The sequence below is a fragment of the Neoarius graeffei genome, chromosome 4 (genome assembly GCF_027579695.1).
Source record: "Neoarius graeffei isolate fNeoGra1 chromosome 4, fNeoGra1.pri, whole genome shotgun sequence".
Classification (NCBI taxonomy): domain Eukaryota; kingdom Metazoa; phylum Chordata; class Actinopteri; order Siluriformes; family Ariidae; genus Neoarius; species Neoarius graeffei.
In genome coordinates, this window is record NC_083572.1 from 106,888,830 (window position 1) to 106,910,360 (window position 21,531).

Consider the following 21,531-nt stretch of genomic DNA (forward strand, 5'->3'; position numbering starts at 1 on the left):
ACACGTTTGTCCAGTTATCGAACCGTTCCAGTTATCGACACGTTTGTCCAGTTAGACACCTTTCCACAATTATCGACACGTTTGTCCAGTTATCGAACCGTTCCACAGTTATCAACACGTTTGTCCACAGTTAGACACGTTTGTCCACAGTTAGACACGTTTGTCCAGTTAGACACCTTTCCACAATTATCGACACGTTTGTCCAGTTATCGAACCGTTCCACAGTTATCAACACGTTTGTCCACAGTTAGACACGTTTGTCCAGTTAGACACGTTTCCACAATTATCGACACGTTTGTCCACAGTTATTGAACCATTTCACAGTTAGACATGTTTGTCCAGTTAGACACCTTTCCACAATTATCGACACGTTTGTCCAGTTATCGAACCGTTCCACAGTTATCGACACGTTTGTCCACAGTTAGACACATTTGTCCAGTTATCGAACCGTTCCAGTTATCGACACGTTTGTCCACAGTTAGACACGTTTGTCCAGTTATCGAACCGTTCCAGTTATCGACACGTTTGTCCAGTTAGACACCTTTCCACAATTATCGACACGTTTGTCCAGTTATCGAACCGTTCCACAGTTATCAACACGTTTGTCCACAGTTAGACACGTTTGTCCACAGTTAGACACGTTTGTCCAGTTAGACACGTTTCCACAATTATCGACACGTTTGTCCACAGTTATTGAACCATTTCACAGTTAGACATGTTTGTCCAGTTAGACACCTTTCCACAATTATCGACGTTTGTCCAGTTATTGAACCATTCCACAGTTAAACGTTTGTCCAGTTAGACACCTTTCCACAATTATCGACACATTTGTCCAGTTATCGAACCGTTCCACAGTTATCGACATGTTTGTCCAGTTATCGACACCTTTCCACGATTATCGACGTTTCCACAATTATTGACACGTTTCCACAATTATCGACACGTTTGTCCACAGTTATCAACACGTTTCCACAATTATCAACATCCAGATGATTATTTATTAAAAAAATAATAATAAATCGGTGTGTGGTATTAAATTAACAAAACAATTTTTACTTAAAATGTGTTTTCCATAGACTTATATTTAGTTCAAAATGTCTTTTATATAAATATATGGATGTCGGTGTTTATGTAAATGAGGAAGTAATTTGAATGTTTGTAAACAGATGAAGTGATAATGTTTAACCTGCGTCAGAAAATCTTTGTTCCACTTTCTAAGTATTTTCCTAGATCACATTTTGTTAATCATTCGTTGTTGTTTGTATTAATTTCTAGTTTTGTCGTTTACCAATAAATATCAACAGGGACTCGACATTGTAACCACATGAACATCCAGGTCAAAGGTCGCATCTCATTCCTCGAACCAAAACTGTAGGTACCCTGTTGTCAATCTCAGTCATCCTGAACTTGTTCTACTTCGGTATACTTGAATATTTCAAGCACGTCATTTTTTATAGTCTAGGAATTTAATTCCGCTCTAATTCTATTTATTGCAATCGGATTCCAAATACTCTATAAACATCCCATTCTGTTATGAATCAGAAAAAAATATAAGTATACAAGCGCTTATTTATTTATTTATTTATTTATTTAACACAAAGATCGATCCATAACAGTCGTAAACGCCACTTAATTCCACAGGGTGTCGATAATGGTGGACACCGGTGAAAGTGATCACTATTATCGACACCTCACACACGTGACTCTCAAACGCACGTTTAGATACAAAATGGCGGCTGTCGAATGAATGAAAGAGTCAGAAACAAAGCAGGTTTCGACGAGGAGATCATGAAATATCGGTGAACTTGATGAGTAAAAACATGTCCGTGATCTTTCCACCACGCTTACCTACGATGATGATAACGTCCGGGTTTTCTGAAAAAATTGCGAAAAAATGTAAAAAAAAAAGTTTAAAAAAGGGGCGGGTCTTCTGGTTGATTAATTAACCAATAATAACTGTTGGAACTGAAACTCAGCTTTATGGGTAAATCTGTAACGGTGTCGATATTTATGGACTGTGGATAATTGTAGCTGCTGCTCTAGTTTGTTTTTTCCTTTTTATATCATGTTAACCATCACATTATCAAAGCTAACTTCAAAGGAGTTAATTAGCATGCTAACATTTCGGACAGGAAGCTAATATTCGGCTAAAGTGAACCTGGCTAGCACGCGTGATCGCTTTGGAATTTTTCCTGTGAAGGCCGAGTCCATGTCGCGAGTGCTCGCGGAGTTACAGGAGCTCAAGGCTGCGGAGCTCCAGATTCATCTTTATTACTGATGACAGAAGGAAGGAGGTCTGAGGTTTGGAGAGATACGAATGAAGTGTGTGTGTGTGTCCACTCATGGCGGCGAGTGTCCCATTACCTCCAGCGCTTTGTATGGCAGCTGTTTGTCCGTCCACTGCTTCAGTTTAATATCTACAGTGGTGTTGAAGGTTCCCGAGTCCGTGGTCTGAGCAGCAGGAAGGTAGATGTTCTCGATGACGTGAGTGGAGACTCTCTCCCACAGCTTCTTCTGCAGGATGGACTCCCTGAGGGCAGGAAATCAGCCACACGTCACTCACTCAGCTCAGTGAGCTGCTCTCCAGACAAACTGGAATACATTTTTACTCGTGTGTGTGCGCGCATGCGCATGTGGATGCGCGAGACTCATTTATCATACAGGACAGCTCATATTTCACTGCTTCCTGTTTGCTTTGTGTGACTACGGCCTGTCGATGCATGCGACTCCACCGCGCTGAGAAAAGCAGCCTGCGGTTATTCATCACGCCATCGATCCGAGAGGAGACGCTACACACACCTGATCTATCCCGTTTAGCCGCTCCTCGGGGCTTTGGGTTCAGGAGCTACGCGTCCGCGCTTCAGGCTCTACGAATTCCGAGGTACAAGCGCAGACGCCTGGCTCTTTTCTCAAGAAACTAGCCGTCAGAACTGGCTGAATTTTAATAGCCGAGGCACAAAAGGCAGATATCTGATCACACACACACACACGGCTTTAATACAGGTGTGCGCTGCTGTAGAACAGATTAGCGTCAGGGTTGCCAGATCTGCACGACTAAATCCATTTAATGCTCTAAAACAACAATTTGAATGAACCAACGACGTCGCATTAAAGCGTAAAGTCCTAAAGAAATAAATAACTCCCTCCCACTTGTATGTTATTTTTACCCATTTACAGTTACACTTATGAGTAGCACGCTGTGTGAGCACAATCGCTATCAGGCGCGTTAAAATGTAAATAACTTTTCTAGAATTTCACCAAAACTCATTGAATTTTCAGCATTGTAAGGGAACGCCCTAAAGTATTATTCAGCAAAACCCCAGAATGATGGCACAAATCTAGAATTTTTAACAGAATTTTAGTTCTTAAAATTTAACGGAATTATGGACGTCACGCGTAACATTTACACCCGTGAAAAAATCACTTTGAATGCTGTTTTGAAAGTTTTGATCAAATATTCTCTATAATAATAAAAAAATAAATAAAATAAAAAATCGCTTAAATATTATAAACACAGTCTTTTAATGTATCAAAAAATAATTTTGATAAAGCAAGGAAATTCGGAAGAAAAATTCGCTTTTTCTTTTGCTTGTTGTGCGCGTCACGCTACCAAAATCTAACTAACCCCTTCACGAACAATTCCAACTTTCATGGACTTGTAGCGCGAATAAACCTTTCAAAAAAATATAGAATACTTCTCACCCGGTAAATTAGAATCCTGGTGATTTATATCCTCGTAGCTTCAGTAGATCTAGAGCTTTAGTCGATTTAGTAAATCCCAAACGCTGTGAAACACGCCAGCCATCTATGGTGAGAAGTGCTGCTGTAGTTGAGAAACTCTCATTTCTCCCGCTTCCAATTAACTCCATGACCCATACCAAAATAACAATGTCACGCTCATCACTTAAGGATAATTTATATATAATTTATCTTTCTAGAAGCATTTTTCAAAATCCCAAACATTATGAAACATTTCTTGTAGGGTTTCAGGTTACAAATTTCGAGAATAGAGAAATTGCGGCGCAAAAGTTTGCCACTAAACTCGCGAAAATACTCCATCCTAGCGAGTTTCACAACCGAACTAGGCTACGTGACAGTCCGTGACCACCCAGGAATGTTCTAGAAGGTACGCTTCGAGGCACGTGCGATCGAGAAAGACGCCACGTGAACATACCTGTCAACCCTCCCGTTTTTCCCGGGAAATCCCTTATTTTGACTTATTTCCCGCTGTCTTCCCGTTTTTTTATTTTCCCGAAAATATCCCGTATTTTCACAATATAAAAAAGTCGGTAGGTCCAGAATTCATGACGCGCCTCTGACAGGAGTTTACAGCAGGAAGTCGGGCCATGAATTCACGTCCCCGCCCTCTCAGGCATCAGTCATTACATAACTCCGTCCGGAGGCGAGGCTGAACAAGTGATTAGGTCCAGTGTTGCCAGATTGGGAGGTTTCCCGCCCAAGTTGGGCGGTTTCAAGTGCATTTTGGCGGGTTTTGAACATATTTTGGGCTGGAAAACGTCAGCAGTATCTGGCAACACTGATTAGGTCTGAGGTGAAGATGGCGATGCTAATAGCTAAGAAAAACATTAGCCTCTCTTTCTTTGATGATTTCAACAAGTGCGTGGCTGGAATGCTCCCAGACTCTACCATTGCGAAGAAATTTTCCATGGGGAAAACGAAATCTCCCAAATAATCAAAGGTAAGCTACACATGTTTACATTAAGTATGTCCTGGCTAAGACCTCATAAATAGCCTAGTGTAAACTAATTGGTGTATTAACTGTTTTATCCACTCATTGTCTATTTTATTTTCTATCTGAAACTTACCCATTTTAAATCACTCTTGGTTTAATATCTTATATTACTCTTTATCTCTTTATTACTCTATCTATCTATCTATCTATCTATCTATCTATCTATCTATCTATCTATCTATCTATCTATCTATCTATCTATCTATCTATCTATCTATCGTTCCGAGGCCATGACTATGGTAAAACCATAATAAATTGCAATGGAATTGAGTTTATTGACTGGTTATATAATGACCTTTCTTATTTTAACATAAGATACGTATTTTAGCCCTTAATTTGGGAAATAACTGGTACCACTGAAAGCAAATAAAAATAAATGTATAGTTTATTCACAAATGCACTCTATAAACCATAAGCATATTGAGTTTGGGTCTTGGCTATCACCAACATGCACCAGAGTACAGGAAATCACAAATACTAGATAGAAAATTGCCCCCCATTCAACTACACACCCACTTTTGGTGAAGGGTATGACTTTCCGAAATTTTCCCTTATTTTGAGTTAAAAATCTGGGAAATATCCCTTTTTTCAAACCTCAAAGTTGACAGGTATGCACGTGAAGGTAGTAAAGGTAGTATTTCCACTGTCTTATGACGTTTTTGCTTGTTTTAGCGCGATAAACAATGCATTATGGGTAATCATTAAAATGCTGATTTCAAGGTTAAAATGGGTAAAAACAACTAATTTATATAGATATTGTAAAAATTGTGCCTAATAGTTATTTCAGTACATACAGTGGTGCTTGAAAGTTTGTGAACCCTTTAGAATTTTCTATATTTCTGCATAAATATGACCTAAAACAACATCAGATTTTCACACGAGTCCTAAAAGTAGATAAAGAGAACCCAGTTAAACAAATGAGACGAGAATATTATACTTGGTCATTTATTTATTGAGGAAAATGATCCAATATTACATATCTGTGAGTGGCAAAAGTATGTGAACCTCTAGGATTAGCAGTTAATTTGAAGGTGAAATTAGAGTCAGGTGTTTTCAATCAATGGGATGACAATCAGGTGTGAGTGGGCACCCTGTTTTATTTAAAGAACAGGGATCTATCAAAGTCTGATCTTCACAACACATGTTTGTGGAAGTGTATCATGGCACGAACAAAGGAGATTTCTGAGGACCTCAGAAAAAGCGTTGTTGATGCTCATCAGGCTGGAAAAGGTTACAAAACCATCTCTAAAGAGTTTGGACTCCACCAATCTACAGTCAGACAGACTGGGTACGAATGGAGGAAATTGAAGACCATTGTTACCCTGCCCAGGAGTGGTCGACCAACAAAGATCACTCCAAAAGCAAGGCGTATAATAGTCAGTGATGTCACAAAGGACCCCAGGGTAACTTCTAAGCAACTGAAGGCCTCTCTCACATTGGCTAATGTTAATGTTCATGAGTCCACCATCAGGAGAACACTGAACAACAATGGTGTGCATGGCAGGGTTGCAAGGAGAAAACCACTGCTCTCCAAAAAGAACATTGCTGCTCGTCTGCAGTTTGCTAAAGATCACGTGGACAAGCCAGAAGGCTATTGGAAAAATGTTTTGTGGATGGATGAGACCAAAATAGAACTTTTTGGTTTAAATGAGAAGCGTTATGTTTGGAGAAAGGAAGACACTGCATTCCAGCATAAGAACCTTATCCCATCTGTGAAACCTGGTGGTGGTAGTATCATAGTTTGGGCCTGTTTTGCTGCATCTGGGTCAGGACAGCTTGCCATCATTGATGGAACAATGAATTCTGAATGATACCAGCAAATTCTAAAGGAAAATGTCAGGACATCTGTCCATGAACTGAATCTCAAGAGAAGGTGGGTCATGCAGCAAGACAACGACCCGAAGCACACAAGTCATTCTACCAAAGAATGGTTAAAGAAGAATAAAGTGAATGTTTTGGAATGGCCAAGTCAAAGTCCTGACCTTAATCCAATGGAAATGTTGTGGAAGGACCTGAAGCGAGCAGTTAATGTGAGGAAACCCACCAACATCCCAGAGTTGAAGCTGTTCTGTACGGAAGAACGGGCTAAAATTCCTCCAAGCCGGTGTGCAGGACTGATCAACAGTTACCGCAAACGTTTAGTTGCAGTTATTGCTGCACAAGGGGGTCACACCAGATACTGAAAGCAAAGGTTCACATACTTTTGCCACTCACAGATATGTAATATTGGATCATTTTCCTCAAGAAATAAATGACCAAGTGTAATATTTTTGTCTCATTTGTTTAACTGGGTTCTCTTTATCTACTTTTAGGACTTGTGTGAAAATCTGATGATGTTTTAGGTCCTATTTATGCAGAAATATAGAAAATTCTAAAAGGTTCACAAACTTTCAAGCACCACTGTAAAATCAAAACCTGAATTTATTTTTTCCCCTATGTTACACCGTTGTGCATCTATAGCACGCTACTCATCACTACATTGTACACATTTCTGTTCCTGTTCTCATTTACACTATAAACAGTCGTTCCGTTACGCAGCTCATCATGTCACCAAGCAAAGTTTTGAGATTATGTGATGCGTCTGCTGTGCGAGCGCTCGTGAACGACCTGTTACTATAGCAACGGTAGCGTGTTTTGAACGAGCATGTTCTGGAAATCCATCTTACGCACCATCTGATGGGAAAATGGTATCGCTTCCTGTTCGGGCCGATCACTCACCAGTGTTTTGGGGTGACTTGGCTCAAGCTGATCACCTCGTCCAGGATCTCGTTCTTGGCTTTTTCATACAGCTCGTTCTGTCACACGAAGAGAAACAAAGATCTGATTTTTATATGAAACTACTGTACGGTACAAATATATAAATATATCTGGGTCTGTCTCAGAAACTGGGTACTGTGGGGGTCGCCCACTAAATATACTCACACTCAATAAACTATACGGTTTTGAATGATGTTGGTTTTAATTTGAAATAAAATGAAGAAATAAATAAATACAGATAAAACTAAATCTTTGATGCGAATATTCAGAATTTGGCAAAAATTCTGCAAATTTGTGGAAAAATGGTGGCTTGATCTGGGACATGATAAATGGTCGACTACATCACATTCCCTTAAAAAGCTTGTCGTCCACTGAAAAGTCTACAGTTATCACTAATTGTATTTTAAGTTGTAACTTTATACACCTAAGGATTGGTGCGCTTACAGAATAATCATAACCGTAATAAAACATCATGCAAAATATTTCATCACCGTCGTAACTCCATTTTCCGCAAACCCAAAACCAATACGATTGTGTTTTTTGATCTAAACGGAAAGCCTCAGGGTCGAGGTCACGACCTCACCAAAAGTAGGAACTTAAAATCACGACGCCGTATAAAAATTTAGTTATAAATCTGCAATTTTGTTTTTTAAAACGAAAGCTGAAAGTTAGGGATAAAATATGTTTCTTACAGAATATATGTTACGATGGTAGCTGGTCTTGTATGAATTTCTGAGCTATAAAATGAGTCGTGGTCTATTTTTTACCGTAGCGTGTTATTTGTGTGCGGGGAAGGACACACATTAACAATTAGCATGTGTAGAATGGAATTTTCCACTCCAACAGTTAGAAGTTGATCGTGCTTCCATTTGCGGTCTTTCTGTTACGCGGGTGATCTGTTCGGACGTTATCACTGAAAAGGTGAGTTTTGACAGTTTTATTTTGTTTTAGTCTTGCAGTATAAGGCAATAGAATGTTTCTTTTTCATCTTACTTTCATATTTCGTAGTGTTTGTGTATTTTTGGCCAATATTTTGCAACCATGGTCAATTTAGATCGAACTTTTGATAGAATCTACGGCCAGTCATTTTGCCTCGCGCTCCGTCCGGTGCGGTAGTGATGTCCCGTTGCTCGCGCGCCGCAGCAGAGACCCACGCGACCTTCAGCCGGTACAGTCGCTGTTCTTTTACCGCCGCCGTTATTCTCATCTTTCCGGTGTGTTCTTGATTTTTCCATTGTGTCCTATTTCGCCATATCAAATACCCAAAATGTATCATATTATTCATATTTAAGTGAATAATCAATTCAGTCATCATAACTTGGCATTTTTAACCCAAGCAATCAAAAAGAGGAAATTTATTCAATATTTTCACTCATCTGTGAAGGAGGGGCTTTAATTCTTCATGATGGAGTTATTTTATATGGAAATCAATTTTACAAAAGCATTTGAATTGTAATACTATCTTTATTCTTATTAAACATGACAAAAGAAACATTGAGTGTTCGGTAAATGCAAAAAAAATAGTAAAATTAGAAAACTTATTTTTGACCATAACGTCCCAAATACCATAACGTAACCAGTTTCTGAGACGGACCGGTGAGCAAAAATAATGAAAGGAAATGTTTCAACATTTAAAAAAAAAAAGGAAAAAAAAAAGAAATACTATAAACAGTAATCAGTAAACCATAATAAATGAAACAAAGTCGAGATTTGGTGTGAGACCCTTTGCTTTAAAAAAAAAAATTAATAATAATAATAATAATAATGGCGGCATGGTGGTGTAGTGGTTAGCGCTGTCGCCTCACAGCAAGAAGGTCCGGGTTCGAGCCCTGTGGCCGGCGAGGGCCTTTCTGTGTGGAGTTTGCATGTTCTCCCCGTGTCCGCGTGGGTTTCCTCCGGGTGCTCCGGTTTCCCCCACAGTCCAAAGACATGCAGGTTAGGTTAACTGGTGACTCTAAATTGACCGTAGGTGTGAATGTGAGTGTGAATGGTTGTCTGTGTCTATGTGTCAGCCCTGTGATGACCTGGCGACTTGTCCAGGGTGAACCCCGCCTTTCGCCCGTAGTCAGCTGGGATAGGCTCCAGCTTGCCTGCGACCCTGTAGAACAGGATAAAGTGGATAGAGATAATGAGATGAGATAATAATAATATCCGTCTGAGGTCCAGTGAGTGCAGTTTTATGCGGAAATGATCTGTAGGTTTTACTGAGCATCTTACAGAACCAGCCACAGTTCTTCTGGACACTTTGTCTGTCACACTCGCGTCTTCATTTTGCACCAAAAATTTTCCAGTCGGCTTCATTGTGTTTTCTTTATTAATCTGAAAAGTGCTCTCTCTTATGGAATATGCTGCTCAGATATACAACATTTAATTTTCTACTGGAAAAATCCCGAATCGGGGGACTAAGACTTTTGCACACTACTGTATATAAACCACAATACAATTCTTTTCTGATTGGACCTCACAGCCACCTGCAAGTCCACAACAGATGAGCTGTGCAAGCTGTCATCGATGGACTACCAAGACATCAGCTCGTGTGTGTGTGTGTGTTGTTGAGTCTCTCACCCTGTCCAGCTCTCGTAACCGGGGGTAATTATTCTTCCACTCGGTCTCCAGGTTAAAGCGAGATGCTGTTGGATGCAGAAAGCACAGTTTACTTACTGTCTATTAATCACAATTAACATTCAAATCTCGTCACAAAAACGAGAGTGCTCCGAGAGCACGATATCGGCCATAACTCTGGTAAAATGCGACTGAATTGAACGAAATTGTAATATGTGTATTACCGACATATAACAAAGAATCCTGCCAAGTTTGGTGAAATTCCTCCACAAATCGTGAGAGGAGTTGATTTCAGAAGAACGTCCACCCTCATGAAATTCTCAAAGTAAAAGTTATTTAATCAAGGGTCAAAACTCTGGGAAAATTTTCACAAACGAAATTAAATCGCAACCTGCGTATTATCATCATATAACAAGGCCTTTTACCAAGCTTCGAGAAATTCGTCCAAAAATTGTGAGAGGAGTCGATGATGTCAGAAGGAAAACACACCTTCATGAAATTGTCAAAGTACAAGTTTGGTAATCAAGCGCTGTAACTCTGGTAAAACACGACCGAATTGAACAAAATTACAATATGCGTATTACCAACATATAACGAAGAATCCTGCCAAGTTTGGTGAAATTCCTCCACAAAATCGTGAGAGGAGTTGATTTCAGAAGAACGTCCACCCTCATGAAATTCTCAAAGTAAAAGTTATTTAACCCATTGACGCCGGATGCTGCGTCGCGCAACATTGCCCCTAGCGCCGGTTGTTGCATAACGCAACATTGCCCCAAATACTGCTTGCTGCATAACGCAGCATTGTTGATTTGTCATTATTTTCAAGACGCATGCCAGATTTGTTTTTTTTTTTGATAAAAATGTGTTAGTGTTAATGCTGAATGAGCATGATCCAATAAAAGCAGAGAATTTTATCTTTTAAATGCAACTTATTTCATGTCTTTATGTGCTTCAGAGGCTGAGATATTGAATTTTTCATAGGCGTTTTCAATTAATTATTTTTATTTCAGAAAACCCTCAGGCAGATGGGGACCTTTTCTAAAAACTGGCTTAGGCATTTGCAGACGTTTTTTTGCAGGCGTTTCAGGCGTCAATGGGTTAATCAAGGGTCAAAACTCTGGGAAAATTTTCACAAACGAAATTAAATTGCAATCTGCGTATTACCGTCATATAACAAGGCCTTTTACCAAGCTTCGAGAAATTCGTTCAAAAATTGAGAGGAGTTGATGTCAGAAGGAAAACACACCTTCATGAAATTGTCAAAGTTTGGTAATCAAGCGCTGTAACTCTGGTAAAACACGACCGAATTGAACGAAATTACAATATGTGTATTACCGACATATAACAAGGCCTTTTACCAAGTTTGGTGAAATTCCTCCAAAAATTATGAGAGGAGTTAATGATGTCAGAAGCAAAACACACCTTCATGAAATTGCCAAAGTATAATTTTGTTAATCAAAGGCTGTAACTCTGGTAAAATGTGACCGAATTGAACGAAATTACAATATGCGTATTACCGACATATAACAAAGAATCCTGCCAAGTTTGGTGAAATTCCTCCACAAATCGTGAGAGGAGCTGATTTCAGAAGGCGAGCACCCTTCGATCAATCAACCGACTGACGGACGTATGGTCATGTGATGAGGAGAGAGGAGGAGTATGTTGGTAGAAGAGTGATGGATGTGGAAGGAAAAAGAAAAAGACCAAAACAAAGAAAGTATTAGAGTGGACCTAACACAGAAAGACCTGTCTGGACAAGAAGTGAGCAGTCGTGCAGGACGGAAGAGACTCGTCAAATCCACTGATCCCGGGTTTGTAGTACTCGAGTCCGACTCGTGGCTTGATTCGGACTCGGATTTTTTCTTTATGTTTTGAAACATGCCATAATAATTTGGCATAAGATATTTATATCTACGTTAATTTTAGTACTAATTTCGTCCAAGGCTACGTTCACACTGCAGGCTGAAGTGACTCAAATCCGATCTTTTCGCCCATATGTGACCTGTATCCGATCTTTTATTGACAATATGAACGACACAGATCCGATTTTTTCAAATCCGACCCAGGCCGTTTGGATATGTGGTCCTAATTCCGATTCCTATCCGCTCTTTTCATATGCGACTTCAGTCTGAACCGCCAGGTCGCATTCATCCGACTTACACGTCATCAACAAGCCACAAACGTCACTATTCTGTGCTGAAGTAGGCGGCGCGTCTCTCAAAGTTACAACAACATGGCGCATAATCACGGGCGCAGATAGAGGGTGGGACTCGTCCCACCCAGATTTAAATTCACCTCGTTCGGTCCCCCCGACTTATAGGGAGGAAAAAACATCTATGCTGTCTTTCTTTGCATAAGGCAAACCTCACGGAAAAATCAAAAGACTAATTACCATTCGGTTTATTGAGGTGCACAGCAGTGTATACATAGTTGCAACAACTCACATAAAACAAAACAAAGACTGATATTCGGTTGGTTGAGCTGCGCAGACTGCACAGGCTGCGAGCTCGAGCTTGGTTGCTATGGTTACTAACAACAAGTTTGACAGGCATATCGGGGTTGGGGTTGGTTTGCTGGCAGCTTTGTCCCTCCCAGTTTTTTGTCCCTCCCAGTTCAAAAAACGTATCTGCGCCCCTGCGCATGACATCAGTGCGAGGGACGCTTCGGGCTGTGAAGGTTCTGAATCTTCTCAATGGAAGGACGCAGAGGTTAGGGAGCTGATTTCCATTTGGGGGGATGCAGCTATTCAAGCTAGATTGGATGGGTCATACCGCAACCGGGCGGTTTTACTTCCGTAAACACTGGCCATGCTCACTGCGTGTGACGTCGCCGTATCCTGCAATGCGCATGCGGAACACTTTTAGGTCGCTTTTCGTTCATACTGAGGATCACATACAAGTCACATATATTTGTTAATGTGAACGACCTCACAAAAAAATCGGATTTCACAAAAAAATCGGAATTGAGCATTAAGCCTTGCAGTGTGAACGTAGCGCAAGTGTGTCACACCTGTGCGCCTTGGCGCGTGCATCAGACAGACTCTCGGGCGCGCTCCGGACACTGCGCACACCAAGCGGACTCTTGCGTGCGCCGTAAACGACTCGCACCTGCACAGGATTAAGGTGCAATCAGTGCGCCGATATAAAAACTGTGAAAACACTTAATACTTTGAGAAGTATTGAGTTACATTACTGAGCCTTATTTCCTTGTCTGGTTTCCTGATTTCCTGTTTCTTGCCTTTGATTCTGCCGAGTCTACGATAGCCTGTTTGTGTCTCGCTTGACTTATCGCCTGTTTTACGATTTTGCCTGCCGTTCTGGATTGTTTACCGTCTTCACTTGTATTAATAAACACACCTTCTGCACGTACATCCGTCTCCCAACCGTCTCTGACAGAATACTTCACACTCCCCGATAAAGAGAAGCACATTCACCTGTTCAGGAACAAACAGCCACCATCAAATGGTGCGGTTGGAGTCTTGGACTCGACTCAGCTCGAAGTTTTTTTTCATAGACATATAAACATAGACGCCGCCTTCTGCGTAGAATCATACGGCATCCTCGCCGCCATATTGAATGTGGCAAAGTGGAGATTCTTCACCCGTCTCTGGTATAGCGTCTAGACAGTAGCCGAGAATAAAGATGCCTCATTCATGTGCTGCGTTTAACTGTACCAACAGGTTTACCGTCCAAACAAGATCACATGGGATTACCTTTCACAGGTGAGACTGGAAAAATACTTTTCATTGTATTTGGGCATTATAACGTATAGTTAGGTCCATAAATATTTGGACAGAGGCAACATTTTTCTAATTTTGGTTCTGTACATTACCACAATGAATTTTGAACAAAACAATTCAGATGCAGTTGAAGTTCAGACTTTCAGCTTTAATTCAGTGGGTTGAACAAAATGATTGCATAAAAATGTGAGGAACTAAAGCATTTTTTAAACACAATCCCTTCATTTCAGGGGCTCAAAAGTAATTGGACAAATTAAATAATTGTAAATAAAATGTTCATTTCTAATACTTGGTTGAAAACCCTTTGTTGGCAATGACTGCCTGAAGTCTTGAACTCATGGACATCACCAGACGCTGTGTTTCCTCCTTTTTAATGCTCTGCCAGGCCTTTACTGCAGCGTTTTTCAGTTGCTGTTTGTTTGTGGGCCTTTCTGTCTGAAGTTTAGTCTTTAACAAGTGAAATGCTGCTCAATTGGGTTGAGATCAGGTGACTGACTTGGCCATTCAAGAATATTCCACTTCTTTGCTTTAATAAACTCCTGGGTTGCTTTGGCTTTATGTTTTGGGTCATTGTCCATCTGTATTATGAAACGCCGACCAATCGGTTTGGCTGGATTTGAGCACACAGTATGTCTCTGAATACCTCAGAATTCATCCGGCTGCTTCTGTCCTGTGTCACATCATCAATAAACACTAGTGACCCAGTGCCACTGGCATCCATGCATGCCCAAGCCATCACACTGCCTCCGCCGTGTTTTACAGATGATGTGGTATGCTTTGGATCATGAGATGTACCACGCCTTCGCCATACTTTTTTCTTTCCATCCTTCTGGTAGAGGTTGATCTTGGTTTCATCTGTCCAAAGAATGCTCTTCCAGAACTGTGCTGGCTTTTTTTTAGATTTTTTTTTTTTAGCAAAGTCCAATCTAGCCTTTTTATTCTTGAGGCTTATGAGTGGCTTGCACCGTGCAGTGAACCCTCTGTATTTACTTTCATGCAGTCTTCTCTTTATGGTAGATTTGGATATTGATACGCCTACCTCCTGGAGAGTGTTCTTCACTTGGTTGGCTGTTGTGAAGGGGTTTCTCTTCACCATGGAAATTATTCTGCGATCATCTACCACTGTTGTCTTCTGTGGGCGTCCAGGTTTTTTTGCATTGATGAGTTCACCAGTGCTTTCTTTCTTTCTTTCTCAGGATGTACCAAACTGTAGATTTTGCCACTCCTAATATTGTAGCAATTTCTCTGATGGTTTTTTTCTGTTTTCGCAGCTTAAGGATGGCTTGTTTCACCTGCATGGAGAGCTCCTTTGACCGCACGTTTTCTTCACAGCAAAATCTTCCAAATGCAAGCGCCACACCTCAAATCAACTCCAGGCCTTTTATCTGCTTAATTGAGAATGACATAACGAAGGAATTGCCCACACCTGCCCATGAAATAGCCTTTGAGTCAATTGTCCAATTACTTTTGGTCCCTTTAAAAACAGGGTGGCACATGTTAAGGAGCTGAAACTCCTAAACCCTTCATCCAATTTTAATGTGGATACCCTCAAATGAAAGCTGAAAGTCTGGACTTTATGTCCATGTCCATTATATAATTATAACTTGAATATGTTTCAGTAAACAGGTAAAAAAAAAAATTTGTGTCAGTGTCCAAATATATATGGACCTAACTGTAATTTTACGAACAGATTTTTCTGACTTTGTGGCTAATATGAAGTCTCGCGCATAATAGCCGCTCGGTGAAACCCGTCTCCAAACAACGAAGTATTTCCTTCGTAACTACGCTGATTGTTGTTAGTTGCTTAGCTAACTTTTCACATACTATGTAGGTTTCCCAAAAATAAAGCCATGAAAAAGCAGTGGGAGACAGCTGTGCGGCGGGAAGGGTTTTCTGCTACTCTGTCATCCATGCTCTGCAGTGAACACTTCAGAACGGAGGATTTGGACAGAACAGGTCAGACAGTCGGGATCAGAGAGGGAGCTGTTCCTTCAGTTTCCCAGCTCATCTCCACCGGGGAGGTGTAGAGTTATAAGCAGTGAGAATTAGATAATACAGTGCCACACTATGATGAACGTTTTTGAACGCATGATGAATGTTTTTAGCCTTTCTGAATGTGAAGGAATCAGTGATGTATTTTGTTTTGGTATGACGTTAGAACCTGGCTGAACTCAGTTTGGCGCTCATTCAGCTCACTTTATTCAATGAGAGCAGGTCTGTGTGGTGACTCAAAAAATAAAACAGTACATTTTTATTTTCATTCACTATTTCCAGTTTTTCCATTATTTCCATCATTTATCATATTCAGTCTTGTAGGTTGGTTATTGTGGCCTCAGGTTTTGGTAGCTTGCTACGGTATGCTGACTGATTAGCTTACCTGAGCTATCTATCGTGTATCTGTCGCTAGTTTGCAGTGTACAGGGTATTTCGCACACTATTTATAACCATCACATTAAAAGTTATACATGTTGTTTTGATGCCTGTTTGTTTCCCAAATATATACGTGTGTGTCTTAATGGGTGAATAAAAGGCCTCGAGTTAAATATTATTGTAGAAAGGGGCTTTATGAAGTTCAGTCCATTTACTTGCATTGGTTTACGGGGAAGATTTGCCACATCCAATATGGCGGACACTCTGACGTATCCCAGCAACGGGCCACCAGCTCAATGCAGCGTCTATGTTTACAGTGGGGCAAAAAAGTATTTAGTCAGCCACCAATTGTGCAAGTTCTCCCACTTAAAAAGATGAGAGAGGCCTGTAATTTTCATCATAGGTACACTTCAACTATGAGAGACAGAATGGGGGGAAAGAATCCAGGAAATCACATTGTAGGATTTTTAATGAATTAATTGGTAAATTCCTCAGTAAAATAAGTATTTGGTCACCTACAAACAAGCAAGATTTCTGGCTCTCACAGACCTGTAACAACTTCTTTAAGAGGCTCCTCTGTCCTCCACTCGTTACCTGTATTAATGGCACCTGTTTGAACTCGTTATCAGTATAAAAGACACCTGTCCACAACCTCAAACAGTCACACTCCAAACTCCACTATGGCCAAGACCAAAGAGCTGTCAAAGGACACCAGAAACAAAATTGTAGACCTGCACCAGGCTGGGAAGACTGAATCTGCAATAGGTAAGCAGCTTGGTGTGAAGAAATCAACTGTGGGAGCAATTATTAGAAAATGGAAGACATACAAGACCACTGATAATCTCCCTCGATCTGGGGCTCATGCAAGATCTCACCCCGTGGGGTCAAAATGATCACAAGAACGGCGAGCAAAAATCCCAGAACCACACGGGGGGACCTAGTGAATGACCTGCAGAGAGCTGGGACCAAAGTAACAAAGGCTACCATCAGTAACACACTACGCCGGCAGGGACTCGAATCCTGCAGTGCCAGACGTTTCCCCCTGCTTAAGCCAGTACATGTCCAGGCCCGTCTGAAGTTTGCGAGAGAGCATTTGGATGATCCAGAAGAAGATTGGGAGAATGTCATATGGTCAGATGAAACCAAAATAGAACTTTTTAGTAAAAACTCAACTTGGGTTTGGAGGAGAAAGAATGCTGAGTTGCATCCAATGAACACCATACCTACTGTGAAGCATGGGGGTGGAAACATCATGCTTTGGGGCTGTTTTTCTGCAAAGGGACCAGGACGACTGATCCGTGTAAAGGAAAGAATGAATGGGGCCATGTATCGTGAGATTTTGAGTGAAAACCTCTTTCCATCAGCAAGGGCATTGAAGATGAAACGTGGCTGGGTCTTTCAGCATGACAATGATCCCAAACACACCGCCCGGGCAACGAAGGAGTAGCTTCGTAAGAAGCATTTCAAGGTCCTGGAGTGGCCTAGCCAGTCTCCAGATCTCAACCCCATAGAAAATCTTTGGAGGGAGTTGAAAGTCCGTGTTGCCCAGCGACAGTCCCAAAACATCACTGCTCTAGAGGAGATCTGCATGGAGGAATGGGCCAAAATACCAGCAACAGTGTGTGAAAACCTTGTGAAGACTTACAGAAAAAGTTTGACCTCTGTCACTGCCAACAAAGGGTATATAACAAAGTATTGAGATGAACTTTTGTTATTGACCAAATACTTATTTTCCACCATAATTTGCAAATAAATTCTTTAAAAATCAGACAAAGTGATTTTCTGGATTTTTTTTTCTCATTTTGTCTCTCATAGTTGAAGTGTACCTATGATGAAAATTACAGGCCTCTCTCATCTTTTTAAGTGGGAGAACTTGCACAATTGATGACTGACTAAATACTTTTTTGTCCCACTGTATATGTCTATGGCTTAAGAATTTACTCCGGAGTAAATGCTAGTTTGCGGGGCAGCACCGATATAAAATGGGACGTCTGAACGCTACAGGGGTAGATTGGCTACGCGTGAGGAGAGGTGATTACATACGGGCATTGCATACGTGTCTTCATCCACGTTGTTTTCCCGGCGCTTGGTGATGCCATGACAACCGTCCACATAGCCATGAACAACACGAAGTCGTCGATTTGTTGCCGAATGAATTGTAGAATGCGTTGTTTTCGTACTTGCGCAACCTTTCCTTTCTCTCTTTTACCCTTTTACAGTGTCTGATAGACCACAACGTAGAAAGTTTGTCTGGAGAAGTATAAACCATGGTTTTGCGATATATCAATCACAAACAAGGCTGGAAAAGGAAGTACATTTTCACGCATGCGCATATTTCATTTCCGCATTATTACTATCGTATAGCACGGTCGCCAAAACTGCCGTGCGAACGCAAGTGGGGCTGCATCGGTGCTAACACGCTTCTCTCTAGTAAGCAGGTTTGTGACGCGTGAACGCTCGACAAAATTTACACCGGTGTAAGATATATCGCAACAAAATACATCGGTGCAGCATCGATGCAAATATGTGCCATGTGAACACCCCTGTTGATCTCACATAGAAGTGGGAGATAATATCAGAAGAAGAAGGTGGTGTATCGTTACACACCTCGCATTAATAGAACCCTGTGCTATGCAGGTGCTCTACTGTCAGAGCCGCTGTCAGAGAAAACTAATCGATGCTAGATTTCAGAACGGTAAATGATTTTTCTGTGTGTTATTTTTCAAGGAAAATTGTGATCAAGCCCTGTCGATACTGTAATATCATATCTTCCTGACACGTCATTAACTGATTACAGTCGCACCTTATCTGCAGCTGAAAAGGAAAAAAAAATTTTTATATATATATATATATATATATATATATATATACACACACACACACACACACACACACACACACACACACACAGTGGTGCTTGAAAGTTTGTGAACCCTTAAGAATTTTCTATATTTCTGCATAAATATGACCGAAAACATCATCAGATTTTCACACAAGTCTGAAAAGTAGATAAAGAGAACCCAGTTAAACAAATGAGACAAAAATATTATACTTGGTCATTTATTTACTGAGAAAAATGATCCAATATTACATATCTGTGAGTGGCAAAAGTATGTGAACCTCTAGGATTAGCAGTTCATTTGAAGGTGAAATTAGAGTCAGGTGTTTTCAATCAATGGGATGACAATCAGGTGTGAGTGGGCACCCTGTTTTATTTAAAGAACAGGGATCTATCAAAGTCTGATCTTCACAACACATGTTTGTGGAAGTGTATCATGGCACGGACAAAGGAGATTTCTGAGGACCTCAGAAAAAGCGTTGTTGATGCTCATCAGGCTGGAAAAGGTTACAGAACCATCTCTAAAGAGTTTGGACTCCACCAATCCACAGTCAGACAGATTGTGTACAAATGGAGGAAATTCAAGACCATTGTTACCCTCCCCAGGAGTGGTCGACCAAGAAGGATCACTCCAAGAGCAAGGCGTGTAATAGTCGGCAAGGTCACGAAAGACCCCAGGGTAACTTCTAAGCAACTGAAGGCCTCTCTCACATTGGCTAATGTGAATGTTCCTGAGTCCACCATCAGGAGAACACTGAACAACAATGGTGTGCATGGCAGGGTTGCAAGGAGAAAGCCACTGCTCTCCAAAAAGAACATTGCTGCTCATCTGCAGTTTGCTAAAGATCACGTGGACAAGTCAGAAGGCTATTGGAAAAATGTTTTGTGAACGGATGAGACCAAAATAGAACTTTTTGATTTAAATGAGAAGCGTTATGTTTGGAGAAAGGAAAACACTGCATTCCAGCATAAGAACCTTATCCCATCTGTGTATCATGGTGGTGGTAGTATCATGGTTTGGGGCTGTTTTGCTGCATCTGGGCCAGGACGGCTTGCCATCATTGATGGAACAATGAATTCTGAATTATACCAGTTAATTCTAAAGGAAAATGTCAGGACATCTGTCCATGAACTGAATCTCAAGAGAAGGTGGGTCATGCAGCAAGACAACGACCCTAAGCACACAAGTCGTTCTACCAAAGAATGGTTAAAGAAGAATAAAGTGAATGTTTTGGAATGGCCAAGTCAAAGTCCTGACCTTAATCCAATGGAAATGTTGTGGAAGGACCTGAAGCGAGCAGTTCATGTGAGGAAACCCACCAACATCCCAGAGTTGAAGCTGTTCTGTATGGAGGAACGGGCTAAAATTCCTCCAAGCCGGTGTGCAGGACTGATCAACAGTTACCGCAAACGTTTAGTTGCAGTTATTGCTGCACAAGGGGGTCACACCAGATACTGAAAGCAAAGGTTCACATACTTTTGCCACTCACAGATATGTAATATTGGATCATTTTCCTCAAGAAATAAATGACCAAGTATAATATTTTTGTCTCATTTGTTTAACTGGGTTCTCTTTATCTACTTTTAGGACTTGTGCGAAAATCTGATGTTGTTTTAGGTCATATTTATACAGAAATATAGAAAATTCTAAAGGGTTCACAAACTTTCAAGCACCACTGTGTGTATATGCACCCAATGCTTGAAGAAAGTAGGTCTAAAACTTCTTAAGGAAGGACAGTGCGTTTATTTCGAGGTCTCTCCCGTCTTGAACGCCTCGCCTCGCCTCGTGTCGTGTCCCTGAGGGCCTGCAGATGCAGCACTGTGGCCGTGATCAATGCCCCTGCAGTTGGACGTGCTCTAGATCAGCCCCTGTGGGAGCCCCGGCCCTGGGACACTCAGGCTGAGCTGTCTGGCCTGCACAATGGAGCTGACGCTAATTGCTCTGGTTATCGGGTCGGCCTCCGGCACGGCGGCTCCCATCGATCGGCCACACAAAGGCCCGGGCGCGTCCCGCTATCGGGTCATAAATCTAGCAGCGTGCTGTTAATAGGAGACGCTGGCTAATTGGCGTGGAGGATTTCTGACAGGTCCAGGATTGCGAGAGCACAGAAAAGTGGACACTGTGCTGCTATTCGGCGCTGAAACAATTAGAATTACGTTACAGTTATCCCAGAGCACTGTTCAATTCTGATTGGTCAGAAGGCGGGGATTAGTTTCCTGACAGTAACGCAGGTTCATACAGAGTACGTTATTGCTTCCATCGTATGATACGATATTCTCATACGGCAGATGTGCCATGTAACCAGGTTAAATAAACGCCTATAATCGTTACCATGACGACGTTTTCCGTCCAAGTTTATTACGCGGACGGAGTCTTGAGAAACTAAGTAAGTCTCGCCACGTCTTCAGGACAGGTTTGCTTTTCTTTCGTCTGAATAGTTTACAGAACCTGATCGCTTCAGAGAACATCAAATGTAACTATAAACGGATAAAAATACAGCACGTCATCAT

The 21,531-nt window shown here is 41.2% G+C and overlaps 1 protein-coding gene across 5 annotated transcripts in view; it reads right to left on the bottom strand.

Moving 5' to 3' along the window:
* opa1 (OPA1 mitochondrial dynamin like GTPase) overlaps positions 1-21,531 on the bottom strand; it is a 187,870-nt gene that overhangs the window by 44,506 nt on the left and 121,833 nt on the right. For all 5 annotated transcript variants that reach the window (XM_060920130.1, XM_060920128.1, XM_060920129.1 and 2 more), the window contains 3 exons: positions 10,076-10,140; positions 7,472-7,548; positions 2,365-2,530 (listed from right to left, as the gene is read on the bottom strand). In XM_060920130.1, coding sequence (XP_060776113.1) covers positions 2,365-2,530; positions 7,472-7,548; positions 10,076-10,140 — 308 coding nt within the window. The remainder of the gene's footprint in view (positions 1-2,364; positions 2,531-7,471; positions 7,549-10,075; positions 10,141-21,531) is intronic.